The sequence below is a fragment of the Ipomoea triloba genome, chromosome 4, assembly GCF_003576645.1.
Source record: "Ipomoea triloba cultivar NCNSP0323 chromosome 4, ASM357664v1".
NCBI lineage: Eukaryota > Viridiplantae > Streptophyta > Magnoliopsida > Solanales > Convolvulaceae > Ipomoea > Ipomoea triloba.
In genome coordinates this window covers 31718711-31734047 of record NC_044919.1, presented here as the reverse complement: position 1 = coordinate 31734047, position 15337 = coordinate 31718711, and the positions used below count along the sequence as shown (strand labels likewise).

At 38.4% G+C, this 15337-nt stretch overlaps 3 protein-coding genes and 1 non-coding gene across 4 annotated transcripts; 2 read left to right on the top strand and 2 right to left on the bottom strand.

The window, feature by feature from the left end:
• Positions 1-2936: 2936 nt before the first annotated feature.
• LOC116015643 (UDP-glycosyltransferase 87A2-like) lies at positions 2937-6550 on the top strand. Its single transcript, XM_031255780.1, has 2 exons — positions 2937-3479; positions 5501-6550. The coding sequence occupies exons 1-2, from the start codon at positions 2978-2980 to the stop codon at positions 6391-6393; spliced, it is 1395 nt and encodes a 464-aa protein (XP_031111640.1). The 5' UTR covers positions 2937-2977; the 3' UTR covers positions 6394-6550.
• Positions 6551-7157: 607 nt separating this feature from the next.
• Positions 7158-7228, top strand: TRNAG-GCC. The gene has a single exon. It is a non-coding gene; the product is annotated as a tRNA-Gly (tRNA).
• A 155-nt stretch (positions 7229-7383) lies between these two features.
• LOC116016863 (malonyl CoA-acyl carrier protein transacylase) lies at positions 7384-11089 on the bottom strand. Its single transcript, XM_031257297.1, has 10 exons — positions 10679-11089; positions 9589-9674; positions 9345-9411; positions 8818-8960; positions 8639-8687; positions 8417-8554; positions 8218-8298; positions 7964-8140; positions 7780-7866; positions 7384-7689 (listed from the first exon to the last, which is right to left on the bottom strand). The coding sequence occupies exons 1-10, from the start codon at positions 11009-11011 to the stop codon at positions 7627-7629; spliced, it is 1224 nt and encodes a 407-aa protein (XP_031113157.1). The 5' UTR covers positions 11012-11089; the 3' UTR covers positions 7384-7626.
• A 232-nt stretch (positions 11090-11321) lies between these two features.
• Positions 11322-14719, bottom strand: LOC116015170 (shewanella-like protein phosphatase 1). Its single transcript, XM_031255196.1, has 10 exons — positions 14479-14719; positions 14193-14287; positions 13622-13735; positions 13218-13430; positions 12818-12953; positions 12554-12729; positions 12373-12461; positions 12177-12246; positions 11923-12031; positions 11322-11691 (listed from the first exon to the last, which is right to left on the bottom strand). The coding sequence occupies exons 1-9, from the start codon at positions 14681-14683 to the stop codon at positions 11945-11947; spliced, it is 1185 nt and encodes a 394-aa protein (XP_031111056.1). The 5' UTR covers positions 14684-14719; the 3' UTR covers positions 11322-11691; positions 11923-11944.
• Positions 14720-15337: the final 618 nt, after the last annotated feature.

The window sequence follows — 15337 nt, the reverse complement described above, 5'->3', positions numbered from 1 at the left end:
CGCAACTTGTGAGGAGATTTATGGAGTGTGATAATATTGAAAGTAAGGAATTGAGGAGAAGAGCAAAGCAGGTTGGAGAGATGTGCAGAGAGTCAACAGAAAGCGGATTGGCTAAGCGCGATCTTGAAACATTCATTGAGGATGTTTTAAGAAGCCGCAATTCCTAAGAAGGCCTCTTCTTAAATGAAAAGTGGAGCTGAAATGCTCATGCTGCCTAATTGTAGTTATCTTAAATGAGAGGTTACAAATTTAAATCTCAATAAGGATATTGACTCTTTATATAGACATATATTACATTATAATAGATTCAATAATATTTAAAAATAAGACTTCTTGTGCTTTAATTTATAGAAGTTTACATTTGCTACTTGAAACTGTGATTTGGATGAAATATGCCTAGACCCTAAGAGTAATTTAAACTAAAAAAATCAATAGATAACTCTCATAAAGAACTAAATTTATAACCTTATAATTACCAAGTAACCTATCATATCAAGTACCAACTCAGGTGGGGAAAAAAGTTCTTAGGCCTCCCCAATAGCCATTTTGTCACAGTTTTTAAGATAAGTTTGCCATCTTGGAAGAGAGAGAGAGGGTGGGAGTGCCTCCTACAAGTGAAGGATTTTTGCAGACATGTGGGACTCGCCTCATTGATGTTGCATCTCGTGATATCCGCGTGCAAGCTACAATTCCTCTCATGCGGGCACGTTATAGCTTGGTTTTATTATTATTTTTTAAATCAATTTTTGTTTTGTTTTGTTTTTTTTTTTTTTAATTTTGTATCATTTTCTCTTTCATAATTACACTGCTCAAAAACCGCAATAAAAACTCGACTATTGAGGAGGGCCTTATCTTGCTTCACATAACCACATGGAAATCATGTACAGTCCCAAAATCACTGGCTAATAATGTATACCTATGGAACATTTTTTATCACAAGTAGCACCAGTGGTCTAGTGATAGAATAGTACCTTGTCACGGTACAAACCTAGGTTGGATTCCCGGCTGGTGCATTCAATTTTATTTTGCTCATCCCAAACTTTTTCGTCAATACACACCATTCCTTCAACAAGGTGCTGAACACTTAATAACTCTGAGTGACCATTCTAGCGAGATTCAATTCATTAGTGTCAAGGTTAATATCACAACAAAATCAATGTAAAAAGGATTTCGCATTCAATATTTTGTTAAACAAAAAATATATTTTACCCTTATTTAGATCGACATGAAAATGTATGGTTTATATGTCTCACTTGAGTTTTCGAACTACTAATGGACAACAAAATGAAGCTCCTCTATCTCATCAAAAAAAAAAAAAAAAAAGACCTCTGCCTTAATCACTAAGATGATGGAGACATGGCACCAAAGCTAGATATATATCAGCTAACAACAACAATGTAGGCTTAGGCTGCAATGTTCTCAATATCAGCACCCTTGTTCACCCTCTTCACAATGCCAGCAATAACCTGATACCAAAAGCACATGGACATGAGGAAGAAAGTTTCAATTAGCGCAAAAATGGTGAAACTTTGAGTTCATAAACAGTATCTCACGTTTCCAGGGCCTAACTCATAGCTCTTGTTCAGGCCTTTTGTTACGAGTGTCTTTACTGTTGTCTCCCATTGAACCGGGGAAGTCACCTGTGGTTCCACATCAAAAGGAACGGTTAACATTTTCATAATATTAACCATTGGCTCATCGCATAGTTGTTGGACCTTTTCAGAGTCCAGCCCGATGATACTAACCATTGCACCTTGTGCAGCATCAGCTGCATCCTGAAGACGATGACAATTTAGTAGTCACTTAGCTTCAATTCGCTCTCAGGGATGAGAGTACACGTCCACTCATGCCAATTGATTAAACTGGTTACTATCACAATTTTTTTTTTTTATGTTTGCAATATTTATTAAACTAATTAATCATATATTTTTTCCTTATTTTCCAACAACCTTGAATTGTTGTTCAATCCTCAATTTTTACTTTGGGATTAGTTCTCACCTAAACCTTCGTACACACGCACACACTCTTCCATTTGAACTACTTAGGTATAATAAAAATTATTTGATGGACCTGGTCCATCATAAAACTAAGTTAATCTAGGAAAGATTGGCAAGAAATATAATATTAAGTTAATAGGGTCCAAGAGCTTTGGAATAAAGTTTTTGGGCAATTACAAGATAATAAACTTAGGCTTAATGGCCCAACTTACTGACTAACTATAGATTGATTGATTTGTTAGATGGAAAGGTCAAAGTGAAAATGGTGGAAGGAGAATTGATGGTGGTCTAAACTCTGAAGAGAACGACACACACCTTTTGTACTATTCATGAAGCCGCAAGCAAGTCGTGAAAAAACTAGTGGACCAAAGTGCTCTTCATCCCTAAACACATACATGCGTGTCTTGCCAGATGTCAAGATTTCTTGCCGAGTTACCTCCACATACATGACTCTTGTCCTTAGTCCATTTCCCTATTTAATTTTCCAAACGTGCCATTACCTTGTAGCAGTTACTTTATCCATAGCAAGTTGGAATTGTAAGGACACTGATCGGTGCCTCTATTGGACTTGCTAATTGAAAAAATTCATTCCACCATCTTAGCTTGTCCACTAAAATTAACTTTATTTTCTTCTCATTGTCCATAAATTCGGATTATTCCCTAGATCCAATTCACTCATAAATCTCTATTCTTTGACCCATTTTTTTCCTTAAACCCAGCCCATGATTCCATCATTATTCATTTTGAAAATTAATTGAAGTTCATAGAAATTTATACTCTATAATATTGCACATGCTTGACTTTTAAGCTATTTTTACTTTAATAATTTAATTTTGTCTTCTCTACTACAGAGTACAAATTTGAAGAGTTCTCTGAGTTGAATATATAACTAGTCAAATATATGTATGGTATGATTGAATACAAATAATATACTACTCCGTCCCCTGTACTTGCCTGACTTCTTCTTCTTCTTCTTCAACATGAGTTCACGGGTTGACCCGGATTTCTCACTGCACATAGTTGCCATACCGTTCCCGGGAAGAGGCCATGTCAATCCCTTGATGAACCTTTGCAAGATCATAGCCATGGCGAGACCCGAATTTCTCATCACCTTCGTCGTCACTGAAGAGTGGCTCGGATTCCTCAGCTCCGATTATGATGATGATGCTAAGCCGGCGAACCTTCGGTTTGGCGCCATACATAACGTCATTCCTTCTGAGCTCATCCGAGCCAAAGTTTACAGTGATTTCCTGGAAGCCGTGCATACGAAAATGGAAGCTCCCATCGACCTTCTTCTTGACAGTCTTGCGCCGGAGGCAAGCGTTATTATCTATGACCTATTTTTGAGCTGGGTGGTGGGTATTGGGAGTCGGAGGAATATTCCGGTGGCGTCTTTTTGGACCCAGTCTCCCACGGTGTTCTCCCTTGCGTATCATTATCAACTGCTTCTCCACAACGGGCATGTTGATGCCGATTTGGCCGGTGAGTTTCTTTTCCATTTCCACTCTACTTTCATTATTAATGTCAATCCAATTTATTTGATAACCATAAATTATAAGTTTATTTTAGTAAGATACGTATTAATCTTCTTAATTTAAACCAGTAAAATAGGTTAAGCTAGGTTTGAGTCAATAAGTTAAATTTAATCTTTCTTTTTTCTTTTTTTTTTTAAAGCTAGAATTTCATAAAACTCAAAAAGCCTTATATACATACAAGGACCCAAAAGTGATCACTTGTCATCGACCATACTCCAGACTATATACAAAACCTCCCTAAAGTAAACCAAGGCCCAAAGGCTATATATACAAAAGATGCATTCTAAAGAACTCAAATCTAAAGTCTCCTCTTGCCATCAACCTTCAATCATTGCACAATATCATGTTTCATACCCTACACAAAGTGTGGGACCAATGTCCCATGTCTTTTATGCTCCCTGCTACCCTTAGAATGAACACTGATCCCCGTGATACGGATCTTCGTATTTTCTCTCTGGACATCATTTCCATATTCACACTAAGCAATAGCTCTAACTGCATCCACCCTTGCACTAAAGTCACCCCCAAGCGTACTCCGCATTTTATCACCGGGGGCTTATAACTTTAAGTGCCAAGCAATGGCTCCCTCACCCGCCACCCTTGGTACTCAGATCAATCTCCCCTACACAGAGCTCTGTGTTTTACCGGGAGAAACCTGTATAATCCAAATACCAAGCAATGGCCTCCAACATCACACAACCCCCTTCCCCTTTTTCAACATCAAACAGCCACCACCCATATTGTCATAACAAAATTTTAATTACGAAAAATATAATCTTGTAATAATGGGAGCTATGTTAACTTGATGTCCTCTTATTTAGTTGGTTTGAATTAAGTTGCCTTCTCACCGCCTTCTCCGAGAAGGTGGGTAGTGGGTTGCCTTCTGCCGGAAAAAGCAACCCAATGGTTGCCTTTTCCAATGAGAAGGCAACAATGGTAGGTGTCTTTTTCGGGTGAGTGCCCAGTGGTTGCCTTCTCCCTTAATTAAAAATCGACAATCTAAAACGGTCGCCAGTCGGTTTGTCGGATGTTGACCGGAACCTTAACTACTCATGTCATTAATAGGTTTTTGGGCTAATGAGATGTTGATTGGTTTAATTATAATTTTAAAAAGTTTAAAGGTTTAATTGACTTTTTAGATAAAATTTGAAGAGATATTTGACCATTATTTTTTTCTTATTATTATTTTTTTTATGTTACCCGTCTTAATTCTTAAATATGGCTGTGCATGGGTTGAGTTTAGGTTCAACCGAATCATAATTATTAATTAGTCCACGAAAAGTTTTTGAGTTTAGATTTTAAATACTTTAGATATTATATTTGGGTTTGAGGTCGAATTTGAAATAAAAATCCTTCGCCCGAAACCAGAGATTTGTATTGTTTTAAGCTATTTTCTATTTGAGTGAATTCGGGTTTGATTAGATTTTATAAAGACTAATCATAATTTTTAAAATTTGGGTTAAACCTGATTAAATTTCATGTTAAACACGAAATATGTCCATCCCTTGTCTCAACTTTGCTCAATTATTACATAGGAATTGAATAGTTTAATTGTGAGCTAAATAGTATGTTCAAAAAACTAATAGTATAAAAAATGGGTGGTTAAGTGAATAAAATATTATTCTTGTACTATGAACCTATCATATACGATCTTTCTAATGTGACTTACCTCTCATGTATAGTTTAATTTATGAATTATTACACAAAAGTAAAAGTTTGTGTACTAAATATACACTTTTAAATAGTGATTATGAGTAGTCATAACCTAATATACCCCCAAGTTATCAACTTATTGATAATAATACTCTGTATTATTTATAAGTGTTCTAGCTAATTAACTACAAAGATTGGATGGATGGATGATACTTAATGTACATTTGCGGATTTGTGGGTTTTCCTATGGCTCACTCAATAAAAAGAACTTTGTATTAATTATATATCTTCATTATCATTTCACATAACATTCAGAGAAAGGAAATGAAGTGGTGGACTACATCCCTGGAGTTTCTTCCATGCTTGTGAAGGATCTTCCGCAAGTATTCCATGGCAAACCTCCAGGTCCAGCTATGCGTTCGCTTCTTCTTTGGGCTTTCTCTGCTGCACAGAAAGCGCAATACCTTCTGTTCACTTCTGTTGCAGAATTGGAATCCACCGCCATTGAAGCTCTCAGGGCTAAACTTCAAACACCTATTTATTCCATCGGCTCTGCAATACCATACTTCAATACTAACTATACTGACCAAAGCTGCGGCCCAGATTACCTGACCTGGCTCGATGCTCAACCCGCGTGTTCTGTGTTGTATATTTCTCAGGGAAGCTTTCTCTCTCTTTCAGCTGAGCAGTTGGAAGAGATCGTAGCCGGCGTCTATGAAAGCGGAGTTCGTTTCTTCTGGGTGGCGCGTGAAAGCACGGAGCAGCTGAGGGAGAGAGGCGGTGGCAAGCAGGGGTTAATAGTGCCGTGGTGTGATCAACTGAGGGTGTTGCGCCACCGCTCTGTGGGCGGGTTTTGGACGCATTGCGGGTGGAATTCCATCAAAGAAGGGGCGTTCGCCGGCGTTCCTTTTCTTGCTTTTCCGATATTTCATGATCAGCTTACAAACAGCAAGCAGATTGTGGAAGATTGGAAGATTGGGTGGAGTGTGAGGAAGATTAATAATAGTGATGGTGGTATAGTGAAAAGAGGAGAGATTGCGCAACTTGTGAGGAGATTTATGGATTGTGAGTGCGATAATGAAAGTAAAGAATTGAGGAGAAGAGCAAAGCTGGTTGGAGAGATGTGCAGAGAGTCGACAGAAAGCGGATTGGCTAAGCGCGATCTTCAAACATTCATTGAGGATGTTTTAAGAAACCGCAATTCCTAAGAAGGGGGTTCTCTTAAATGAGAGGTACACGTTTAAATTTTTGTGGGGATATTGACTTTTTATATGGATATATATTACGGAATACATTGTAAAAGATCAATAATATTCAAAAATAAGATTTCTTGTGCTTTTGATTTATAGAAGTTTACATTTGCTACTTGAAACTGTGATTTGGATTAAACATGTTTCGAGAACCTAACTAATAAATGACAACAAGAAAGTAAATTAATCTAAGTTATATTGTTTATAGCTGAGTAATTTAAACTTAAAAAAAAAATCAATAGATAACTCTCATAAACAACCAAATTTATAACCTTATAATTACCAAGTAAACTATCATATCAAGTACCAACTCGAGTGAGGAAAGAAGTTCTTAGGCCCTCCCCAATAGCCATTTTGTCACAGTTTTTGAGGATAAGTTTGCCACCTTGAAAGAGAGAGGGGATCAGAGTGCCTCCTACAAGTGAAGGGTTTTTGCACGCATGGGAGACTCACCTCATTGATCTTGCGCCTCGTGATAGCCACGTGCAAGCTACAATTGCTCCCATACGGGCGCGTTATAGCTCGATTTTTTTATTTTTTAAATCAACTTTTTTTTAAAAAAAAAGTTTGTATCTCCTATTTCCTAATCACACTCTTCAAAAACCACAATAAAAACTCCACTATTAGAGAGGGCCTTATCTCTCTTCATATAACCACTGACCACAGTCCCAAAATCAGTAGCTAATAAATGTATACCTACGAGACGTTTCTTGTCACAAGTAGCACCAGTGGTCTAGTGGTAGAATAGTACCCTGCCACGGTACAGACCCGGGTTCGATTCCCGGCTGGTGCATTCATTTTCATTTTGCTCATCACCAATCTTTTTTGCCAACACACACCATTCCTTCAACAAGGTGCTGAACACTAAATAACTCTGAGTGACCATTCTAGCGAGATTCATTAGTGTCAAGGTTAATATCACAACAAAATCAATGTAAAAAGGATTTCGCATTCAATATTTTGTTAAACAAAAAATATATTTTACCCTTATTTAGATCGACATGAAAATGTATCGGTTTATATGTCTCACTTGAGTTTTCGAACTACTAATGGACAACAAAATGAAGCTCTAGTCTCTATCTAAAAAAAAAAAAAAAAAAAAAAAAAAAAAAAAGGATCTCTGCCTTGATCACTAAGATGATGGAGACATGGCACCAAAGCAAGATATCAGCTAACAACAACAATGTAGGCTTAGGCTGCAATGTTCTCAATATCGGCACCCTTGTTCACCCTCTTCACAATGCCAGCAATAACCTGATACCAAAAGCACATGGACATGAGGAAGAAAGTTTCAATTAGCACAAAAGTGGTGAAACTTTGAATTGTTCATAAACAGTATCTCACCTTTCCAGGTCCTAACTCATAGCTCTTGTTCAGGCCTTTCGTTAGGAGTGTCTTTACTGTTGTCTCCCATTGAACCGGGGAAGTCACCTGTGGTTCCACATCAAAAGGAACGGTTAATATTTTCATAAAATATTCCGCTTGCTAATCATTCATCCTCTACCCAGAGAAACACTCTCTGGTATACCTGGCGTGCCAATATTTTCTTGATTGTCTCGGGATCTGAATGTGGCTGTGCATCAACGTTTGATATAACTGGTATTCTGGGAGTTCTGAGTTCTGTTGCTGCCAAAGCGGCTTCCAGTCTTGACACAGCTGGCTCCATAAAACCAGTGTGGAAAGCACCGGCAACAGCTAGGCGCACCTAACAAAGTGATAACCATATATTAGGAATGTCTAGCATGCAAGTGATGACAGATAAACACTCAAAATAGGAATTACCGCCATTCGAGCTTTGAATGACTTTGCCTTTGCCTCTACTGCTTCCACTCCTTTCACACCTCCAGAGACGGCATAATTTCCCTGAAAGAATATAATGTTAGCAAAGTTGGATTACGTTAACTAGTTCCACTGGGTAATAGCGAACAGAGTAAGAACATAAAAGCAATCATGGTGGATAATCAAGATTCAAGAACCATACAGGGCATAAGAAATTCGCAATCTGAACTTTGTCGGCTTCATCAACTTCTTCATTGGCTGCATCGCATAGTTGTTGGACCTTTTCAGAGTCCAGCCCGATGATACTAACCATTGCACCTTGTGCAGCATCAGCGGCATCCTGAAGACGATGGCAATTCAAAAATAATTTTAGAGTTTAGTGTGATTGAAAATCATATAACATCAGCTATTCTATTAGAGTTACCTGCATGGCTTCTCCTCGTAGTTTTACTAGCTTAAGACCATCCTCAAAGCTAAAAACATAACATTATATCCACAGGTAAATTAGCATTAGCAATATCTGCATTAAATATATACAGAAGTGGCAAGCAAGATATGAAATAAAAGACGTATTTTATATTCCCTCATATAGAGCTAACCCACCTGAAAGATCCTGCAAATGCAAGAGCTGTGTATTCTCCCAGGCTCAGACCGCATGTGACATCAACAGAATCAATTATTTGCTGGCCTCCTTCACGAGCCCGGAGTATCTCAACAGCAGCTAGGCTTGTGACGTAGATAGCTGGCTGTAGATGACAAAATTTAAATGAATGTAAGACTAACACGAGAAGCTTCTTAGATCATTACATGCAAAACACATTCAATTTTTATTCTGAGTAAAGATCGAAGACTGTTGCAGAAGAATAACACAGCACATAAAAGCATGCATCAAAAGTCGTTAACCAATCTGAACATCATTTCACACCTTGTATTTTGCTTTATTTGATGAATGTGGAATGGTTTGTACTCATAACAAAGGTCTCAAAAACATGTTCTTTTGGAGTTTTGGTTTCCATTCGTGGGACTAAGAACCCAACAATAATAGGGTAAATTCCACATTCTAAGCACACAAAGTACTTAGAGGGACCTCGCTATATTAAGATAAAAAATTCAGGAAGTATAATTCATACCTGACTTATGACAGTAGAATCTAGCTTCTCTTTTGGTCCATTTACACAAATATCCAAAAGGTCAAACCTGGTAAAACAAAGATAATAAAGAACTATCCAGAAATTGGGGATAGGAAATAAAAGCAACCAATCAATCAATCATCAAATCCAAGCCACACAAAATGATGATCAGTTGTTCTCAACTCATAGTTTGAGGAAGAACATAAAAGAACAATGATATAAAGAACATTTCCAATATGCATACCCCAAAATTTCATTTGCTCTTTTGTATAATTCAGCAGCTGCTGGTACCTTCTGAGACTCTGTGCCCATTCCCACTGCTTGGGCACCCTAAAGATTAAAGTGAAGACAAGAAAGTAACTAACAGGACATTGCTATAAGAGTTCAAACAACCAATACTCAACAAAGCCAGTAACTTCTCATTCCAAAAGTAAAGAACACTTTATAGAGTTATTGAGTTTCAATTTCAATATAAAAACCAGATCATAATTCACACTGACATGATATGCATAGCTAAGTACCAGGCACTTGAAACAAAGGTCAGAAAATTAAGAGGTCTTACATTTGAAGAGCTAAGACAGGTGCAGATATAAAATATTTTCAGAAAAATCAACAGCCAAATTTTTTTAAGTGACGAGAAACCACAACCACTATCCGAGGTGTGCACTGGGTAAACCCCATTTTGTGACCCAAGCCAACAAGTAGTAAACAAGCCTAAGTTGCCCATAGCTTACTAGCTCAAACCAAGAAGGCCAATAGGCCGCTCCCGCTGAGAGTTGAACATGTAAATTTCTAGTTACTAAGTCAACAGCCTGACCAACTTGGCTAGGTTGCCCCCATCAACAGTCAAATTTGATGTTAATAAGGCAAAGCCTAGAAGGCACAATTGCTTGAACAATGCTATGAATATATATCAATAGGTAAATCCATACAAGCACAACAAATAGTGTAATAATTGAAACTTGACACTAAAAAGGCACACATTTATCCAAAACGTGATGCCAAAATGATGCAAGTTTGTTCCTTTTCAGTCAATTACAGACATTGGAGATTCAACAACTCAACCCTTTTGCTCATTACCTCAATTATAAGTTTATGGCCAAAGAAAGATCTGTCATATCATCAACATTCCAGAATTTATCATATACTCAGATGATTTACCCACAAACAAAGCGGAGGAGTAAACAAGTTCATAATTTCACCATCATAAGCTACACCAATTAATGCACATTGCAAAAGCCATCATCAATGATACGGTACGGAAATAACAGTAAGGAAAAAACTTAGATCACAAATCCAATTATAATTGCAAGAAGAAATAGAGCAATTAAGACCTGGCCGGGGAACAGAAATGCAAGAGAGGGCTTATAATCCGTGAACAGGGAATCCTCAACAGCGACGTGAGATCCAACAGAGACACTCATGGAAACCCTAGACTTGCCAAAATCTACGGGGCGGAAACTCCGGCAGGCCCCATTTCTAAAGCCCAAACAAGTCGAGCTCCGGTGGAATCCCGGCGAGCTGCGACTGCGCTTGCCGATGGGAAGCGTGGGGAGCACCAGAGATGAAGCGGTCATTGTGGAGTTTGAGTGAGCTAGCGAGGCAGTTGAGGAAGAAGAACTGAAACGAAGGAGTGGAGAGTGGTGGTGGCGGAGGAAAGCATGCATTTAATATGGAAGCCTCCGTCTGCGTGTGAGCATAGCGGAACGGAGTTTACGATGATTTTGCCAGTCAGGAAAAGAGCACTGTAGTTCAACCACTTTAAATCAAATATTAATATATGATCCCGCATAGACTTCATAAGAGATTGTGCAGTAATATTAAATTGGAGTCAAATTTTCGCTCATAAGTTAACTTTTATGATGAAATATCAAAAAAAAAAAACAGTCCGAAGTAAAAGTTATCCAGAGATTGGGATTGAGTTAATTTTTGTGATGGAATTAAAGTTTAAAGGGAATCGAAAAAAGCAATCTGAAGTGAAAGTTATCCAGAGCTTGGCAATGTAACCAGGTGACACTAAACCACAAATCTTGGCCATTTTGCCAAGAGTTAATCCTTTACAAAAGACTGGTAAGTTTACATATATGGAGTTAGTGATTACAACTGTATTTGTTATGTACTTTAACATCTTTTTTTCAAGCAAAATTTTGGGAATTGTATAAGCAGATTAACTGCTCCATTGAACCAGTTTCACAAGACTCTAACCATTCCTTTGTAAGCTGAATTTGGTGAAGGTCTTTCAAGGCTGCCTGTTCTGATGACCCTCTTCAGCTATGATGTAAATCTCTTTTGTCGTCTTCTCTAACTGGCGTTTCACAGGGATGGATAACCGAGCCATGGACGAAACCTGTGCCAACACGCAAGAGGGGTCGTTAGTTTGAATGGTGATTCTAAAGATGAAGGACGAGAAGATTTCATTGCAACCGCTGTGTGGAAAAATGCGATGATTCAGAATTTTCTGTACTGGTTTTGCACTGCACTAATGGATTCTAGGAAGCCTAATTGACAACCTGAAACCTGTTCTATGTTTCTTTTAAATTGCGCCAAAAGGAAAATGTCATACATTTCTTGATTGTACCTTTGTGTTTACACTCTGATCTCTATGTGTAATCAATGGCCTGAAGTTCACTGAACATATCCCTTTTGCTCCTTATCACCCTCGCTTTATTATCCCTGATTTCGAGAACCTGGAAAGAAATTACAGGCATGTTAAGCGTGTGAGAACAGATAAATATGGAAGAGCATGCAAATATAAATGCAGATTCGAGAAGCAACTCAAATGAATCCGTTTTTTTCTTTTCTTTCTTTCTGTTTTATGGGGGCGGGGGTCACCTCAGGCATTGAGTCGAGAACTCCACTTGACATTCCCACATCAATGCACCATATGCTACAGTTATATTTGCTGCAGGTTAAACAAAATTAGCGACTTGCATGAGATCGAAATGAAATATGCAAAGGTTAGGGTCTTAAGTTCGTTGTTATTTTCAAGAAGCAAAAATTTGAGAGGGGGTAAGCCGCGATCCAATACCAATTCGCTCCCATAGGTTGTGGCGTGTGTCCCACAACCATTGCTTTAGCACCTACAGCCCGGAGTGTCTCTTCGAGAATAGATTGGATCTGACAACACCACGGATTTTATTTCAATTGGCACAAAGATTCGATTCCAATCAGCATTTATTCACGAGTATTTTAGTATAGGATGGACCGACCTGATTATTTTGGTAGTTTTCTATATGTGGATTGCCTCTGGAGTACAGCCGGCTCCATACAACACTGTCATAGCCTCTGGTGGCGATGAAAGGGATCTCTGGACGGTCTTCTCCATCGCTAAGACCTCTCATCCAACGCGAGACTTCTCTGTTAATTCTCTCTATGCCATATGCAACTGCAGACGCCGCAAAAGTTCTACCATTCATCATAAATGTTTCGACAAGTAACAAAATGGTAGATGCAAGTGAAAATACGAGTTTTACCATGATGAGGGAGAGTGCCACCATGGCAGAAGAGCCAGTCATCGACTTTGAGGATCACACCATGTCGTGATAACTCAGAGGCTAATGGACCACCGGGCTTTAGAAGGATTGATCTTGCTATTACACCTTTTTGCCGCTGTCCTAATATTTGGAGGACTTAATAAGAACAATCAATTGAAGAAATGAAAACGACAGGACACAAAAGGGTTCAATGTTTCTCATGAATATATACTAATCTAGTTAACAATTCCCTCCCCCCCCTTCCACGTTTTCTTTTGCCTTGAAGACTATTCTAACAAGTAATGCTAAACAGAAACTTTCTTCAGTGTAATTAGATGTGTAGGCGTTTTATTCATTGTTTAAGGGATTGCTTGAAATAAACACGCAGAGTAGAACATACCTTTACCAAAGACCAGGAATCCCAATAACTCTGAGACATCTTCCTTTCCCGTTTCCATCTATGACACTCGGCAAACCAACAAGGAAAAGCCTTTTCCCAGTCGCGTCCATATTCCTCCAAGTATTCCAGGAAGTACACACACTCGTCGAACGCCCCAGAATCAACATATCGGAAGTCCCCCTCTACATTCATGGTCTCGTGATTTCCATTAACCTGTCATTACCAAATCAGTACATAAAACCTCCAAGCATCAGATTTCCAATTGTAAATGCAGCAAGGCTTAAACTTTGAAAAGATTTTAAGGAGAAAAGAGATAAAAAGTTAACCAGGAGAAGAAAAAACAATTGATTTCTAGTACTCTCATAACTCATAAGCATGAAAATTTGCCCAAACAATTTTAGGACCTGGAAAACTGCTCCACCATGAGCTTTTGCCTGGATATCCATTGACCTCAACAAGGATAAAATTGCCAGTTCATCTTCTCCACGATCCAGTATATCTCCAAGCTGAACCAACACCTAATTGAAGAACACAATTTTCAACCCCAAAAGCAACACACTTTATCATGAATGCAAAAAGACAGACTTCAATCACTTCATAGCATGAAAAAACCAGTAGCTTGGGCAACCCAGCCAAGTTGGTTAGACTGTCCAATAGGCGAGTCTATTTGCCTTCCTGATTTGAACCTATCAGATATGGGCAATCTAAGTTAAGTAGATTCGGGGGCAACCCAACTAAGTTGGTCAAAATGTCGACAGAATGTTACAAGTCTTCGGGGCAACCCACCAAGTTGGTCAACCTGGAAAATATTACAAGTTCGACTCCCAGTGGGAGGGGTTTTCCTTCTTGGACAACCTAAACTGGTTAACCTCTTCGAGGATAGGGTCAGAAACCCCGGGTACAACATTAACCATAGTTTCCTTCCCAAGTCCCAATCAACTCTAGTATACATTGACTACAACAAGAAACTCATACCGTTTCACCACCGATCCATAGACCATCAGAACTCAGAACACCCGCCATCTCAAACGCCTGCCTTGCCTTATCAAGATCTCCATGCAAATCCCCAACTGAAAACCCACACAATCATTCGATTACTTTAAGAAAACAAAAGCCACCCCCCACAAAAATCATTTGATCATAACAATAAACTGCTTAGACAACATACGCAGCCATTTCAAGAAACACCCACGACCCATTAGACCAACAAACATGTAAAATGAGCATAAAGTTCAGTTCTTGGTAACAATAGAACACGAACCGGCAATGATTCTTCGGCCAGGAGCCGAGACGAAAGTGGGCGGATCGCCATTGACTACTATCGGCTTTAAGCTCCCCAAGCTGCCATTACCGCTGTACAGAGCTAAGCTGTCTACTGGTTTTCTGGGTAGTGATTGCGAAGAACTGCTGCCATTAGAGGGTAGCAATGGAGGTAACGAACACCTTAGAGACAGAGAAGTGGCCATTGATTGCGAAGAACACGGAACCACTTTGTTTTTATTTTTATTTTTTATTTTTTGGTTTTTACTTTTATTAGTTTGGTTGGAAAATCATTAGCCGAAATAGAGGAGGAGCGTTGGCCACGTGTCGGGCGTTGTTTCTTGTGAACGGCCCATGTCATTCTGGGCCATAATTGAGGCCACTTTCTGAAGTGGATCCTGACAGTTTGGGAACAATTAAATAAGAATTTATATGGGTAAGAACATCCATACTAGTTTTAAGTTGAAAAATAAATAAAACCCAAACCTATGCACATAATTCATGTTGATACTACACATAAACACAATATAATGACAATGAATTAAACATTTAACATAATACACATAATTTAGGTTCATAATGTACAAAATTCATGTTCATTATATCGTGTTTATGTGTGTGTATATTATGAACATGAATTATGTAAATTATGAACACAAATTACGTACATTGTGAAGTCAAATTCTAAGTATTTGATCTAAGGTCCACAATGCAATGTGGACTCTGGTCCATGATATAACGATTGTGCTTTCTAATCCAAACCCTCTTAACATAACATAAAAGAGAGAATCACGCCTCAAAAAGGATGGAACGTGATTTTTATACTAGGAGATTATGAGTTTGATTCTTGTATAGATTTA

Coding starts and splice junctions, on each gene's coding strand:
- LOC116015643 (XM_031255780.1), top strand. CDS start 2,978: ATGAGTTCACGGGTTGACCCGGATTTCTCACTGCACATAGTTGCCATA. Junction 3,480..5,500: donor TGTTGATGCCGATTTGGCCG/GTGAGTTTCTTT, acceptor CATAACATTCAG/AGAAAGGAAATGAAGTGGTG.
- LOC116016863 (XM_031257297.1), bottom strand. CDS start 11,011: ATGCATGCTTTCCTCCGCCACCACCACTCTCCACTCCTTCGTTTCAGT. Junction 8,141..8,217: donor CATTCAAAGCTCGAATGGCG/GTAATTCCTATT, acceptor TCACTTTGTTAG/GTGCGCCTAGCTGTTGCCGG. Junction 7,867..7,963: donor AGAAAATATTGGCACGCCAG/GTATACCAGAGA, acceptor GTGGAACCACAG/GTGACTTCCCCGGTTCAATG.
- LOC116015170 (XM_031255196.1), bottom strand. CDS start 14,683: ATGGCCACTTCTCTGTCTCTAAGGTGTTCGTTACCTCCATTGCTACCC. Junction 13,431..13,621: donor ATGGTGGAGCAGTTTTCCAG/GTCCTAAAATTG, acceptor TGGTAATGACAG/GTTAATGGAAATCACGAGAC. Junction 12,247..12,372: donor CAACCTATGGGAGCGAATTG/GTATTGGATCGC, acceptor TTTAACCTGCAG/CAAATATAACTGTAGCATAT.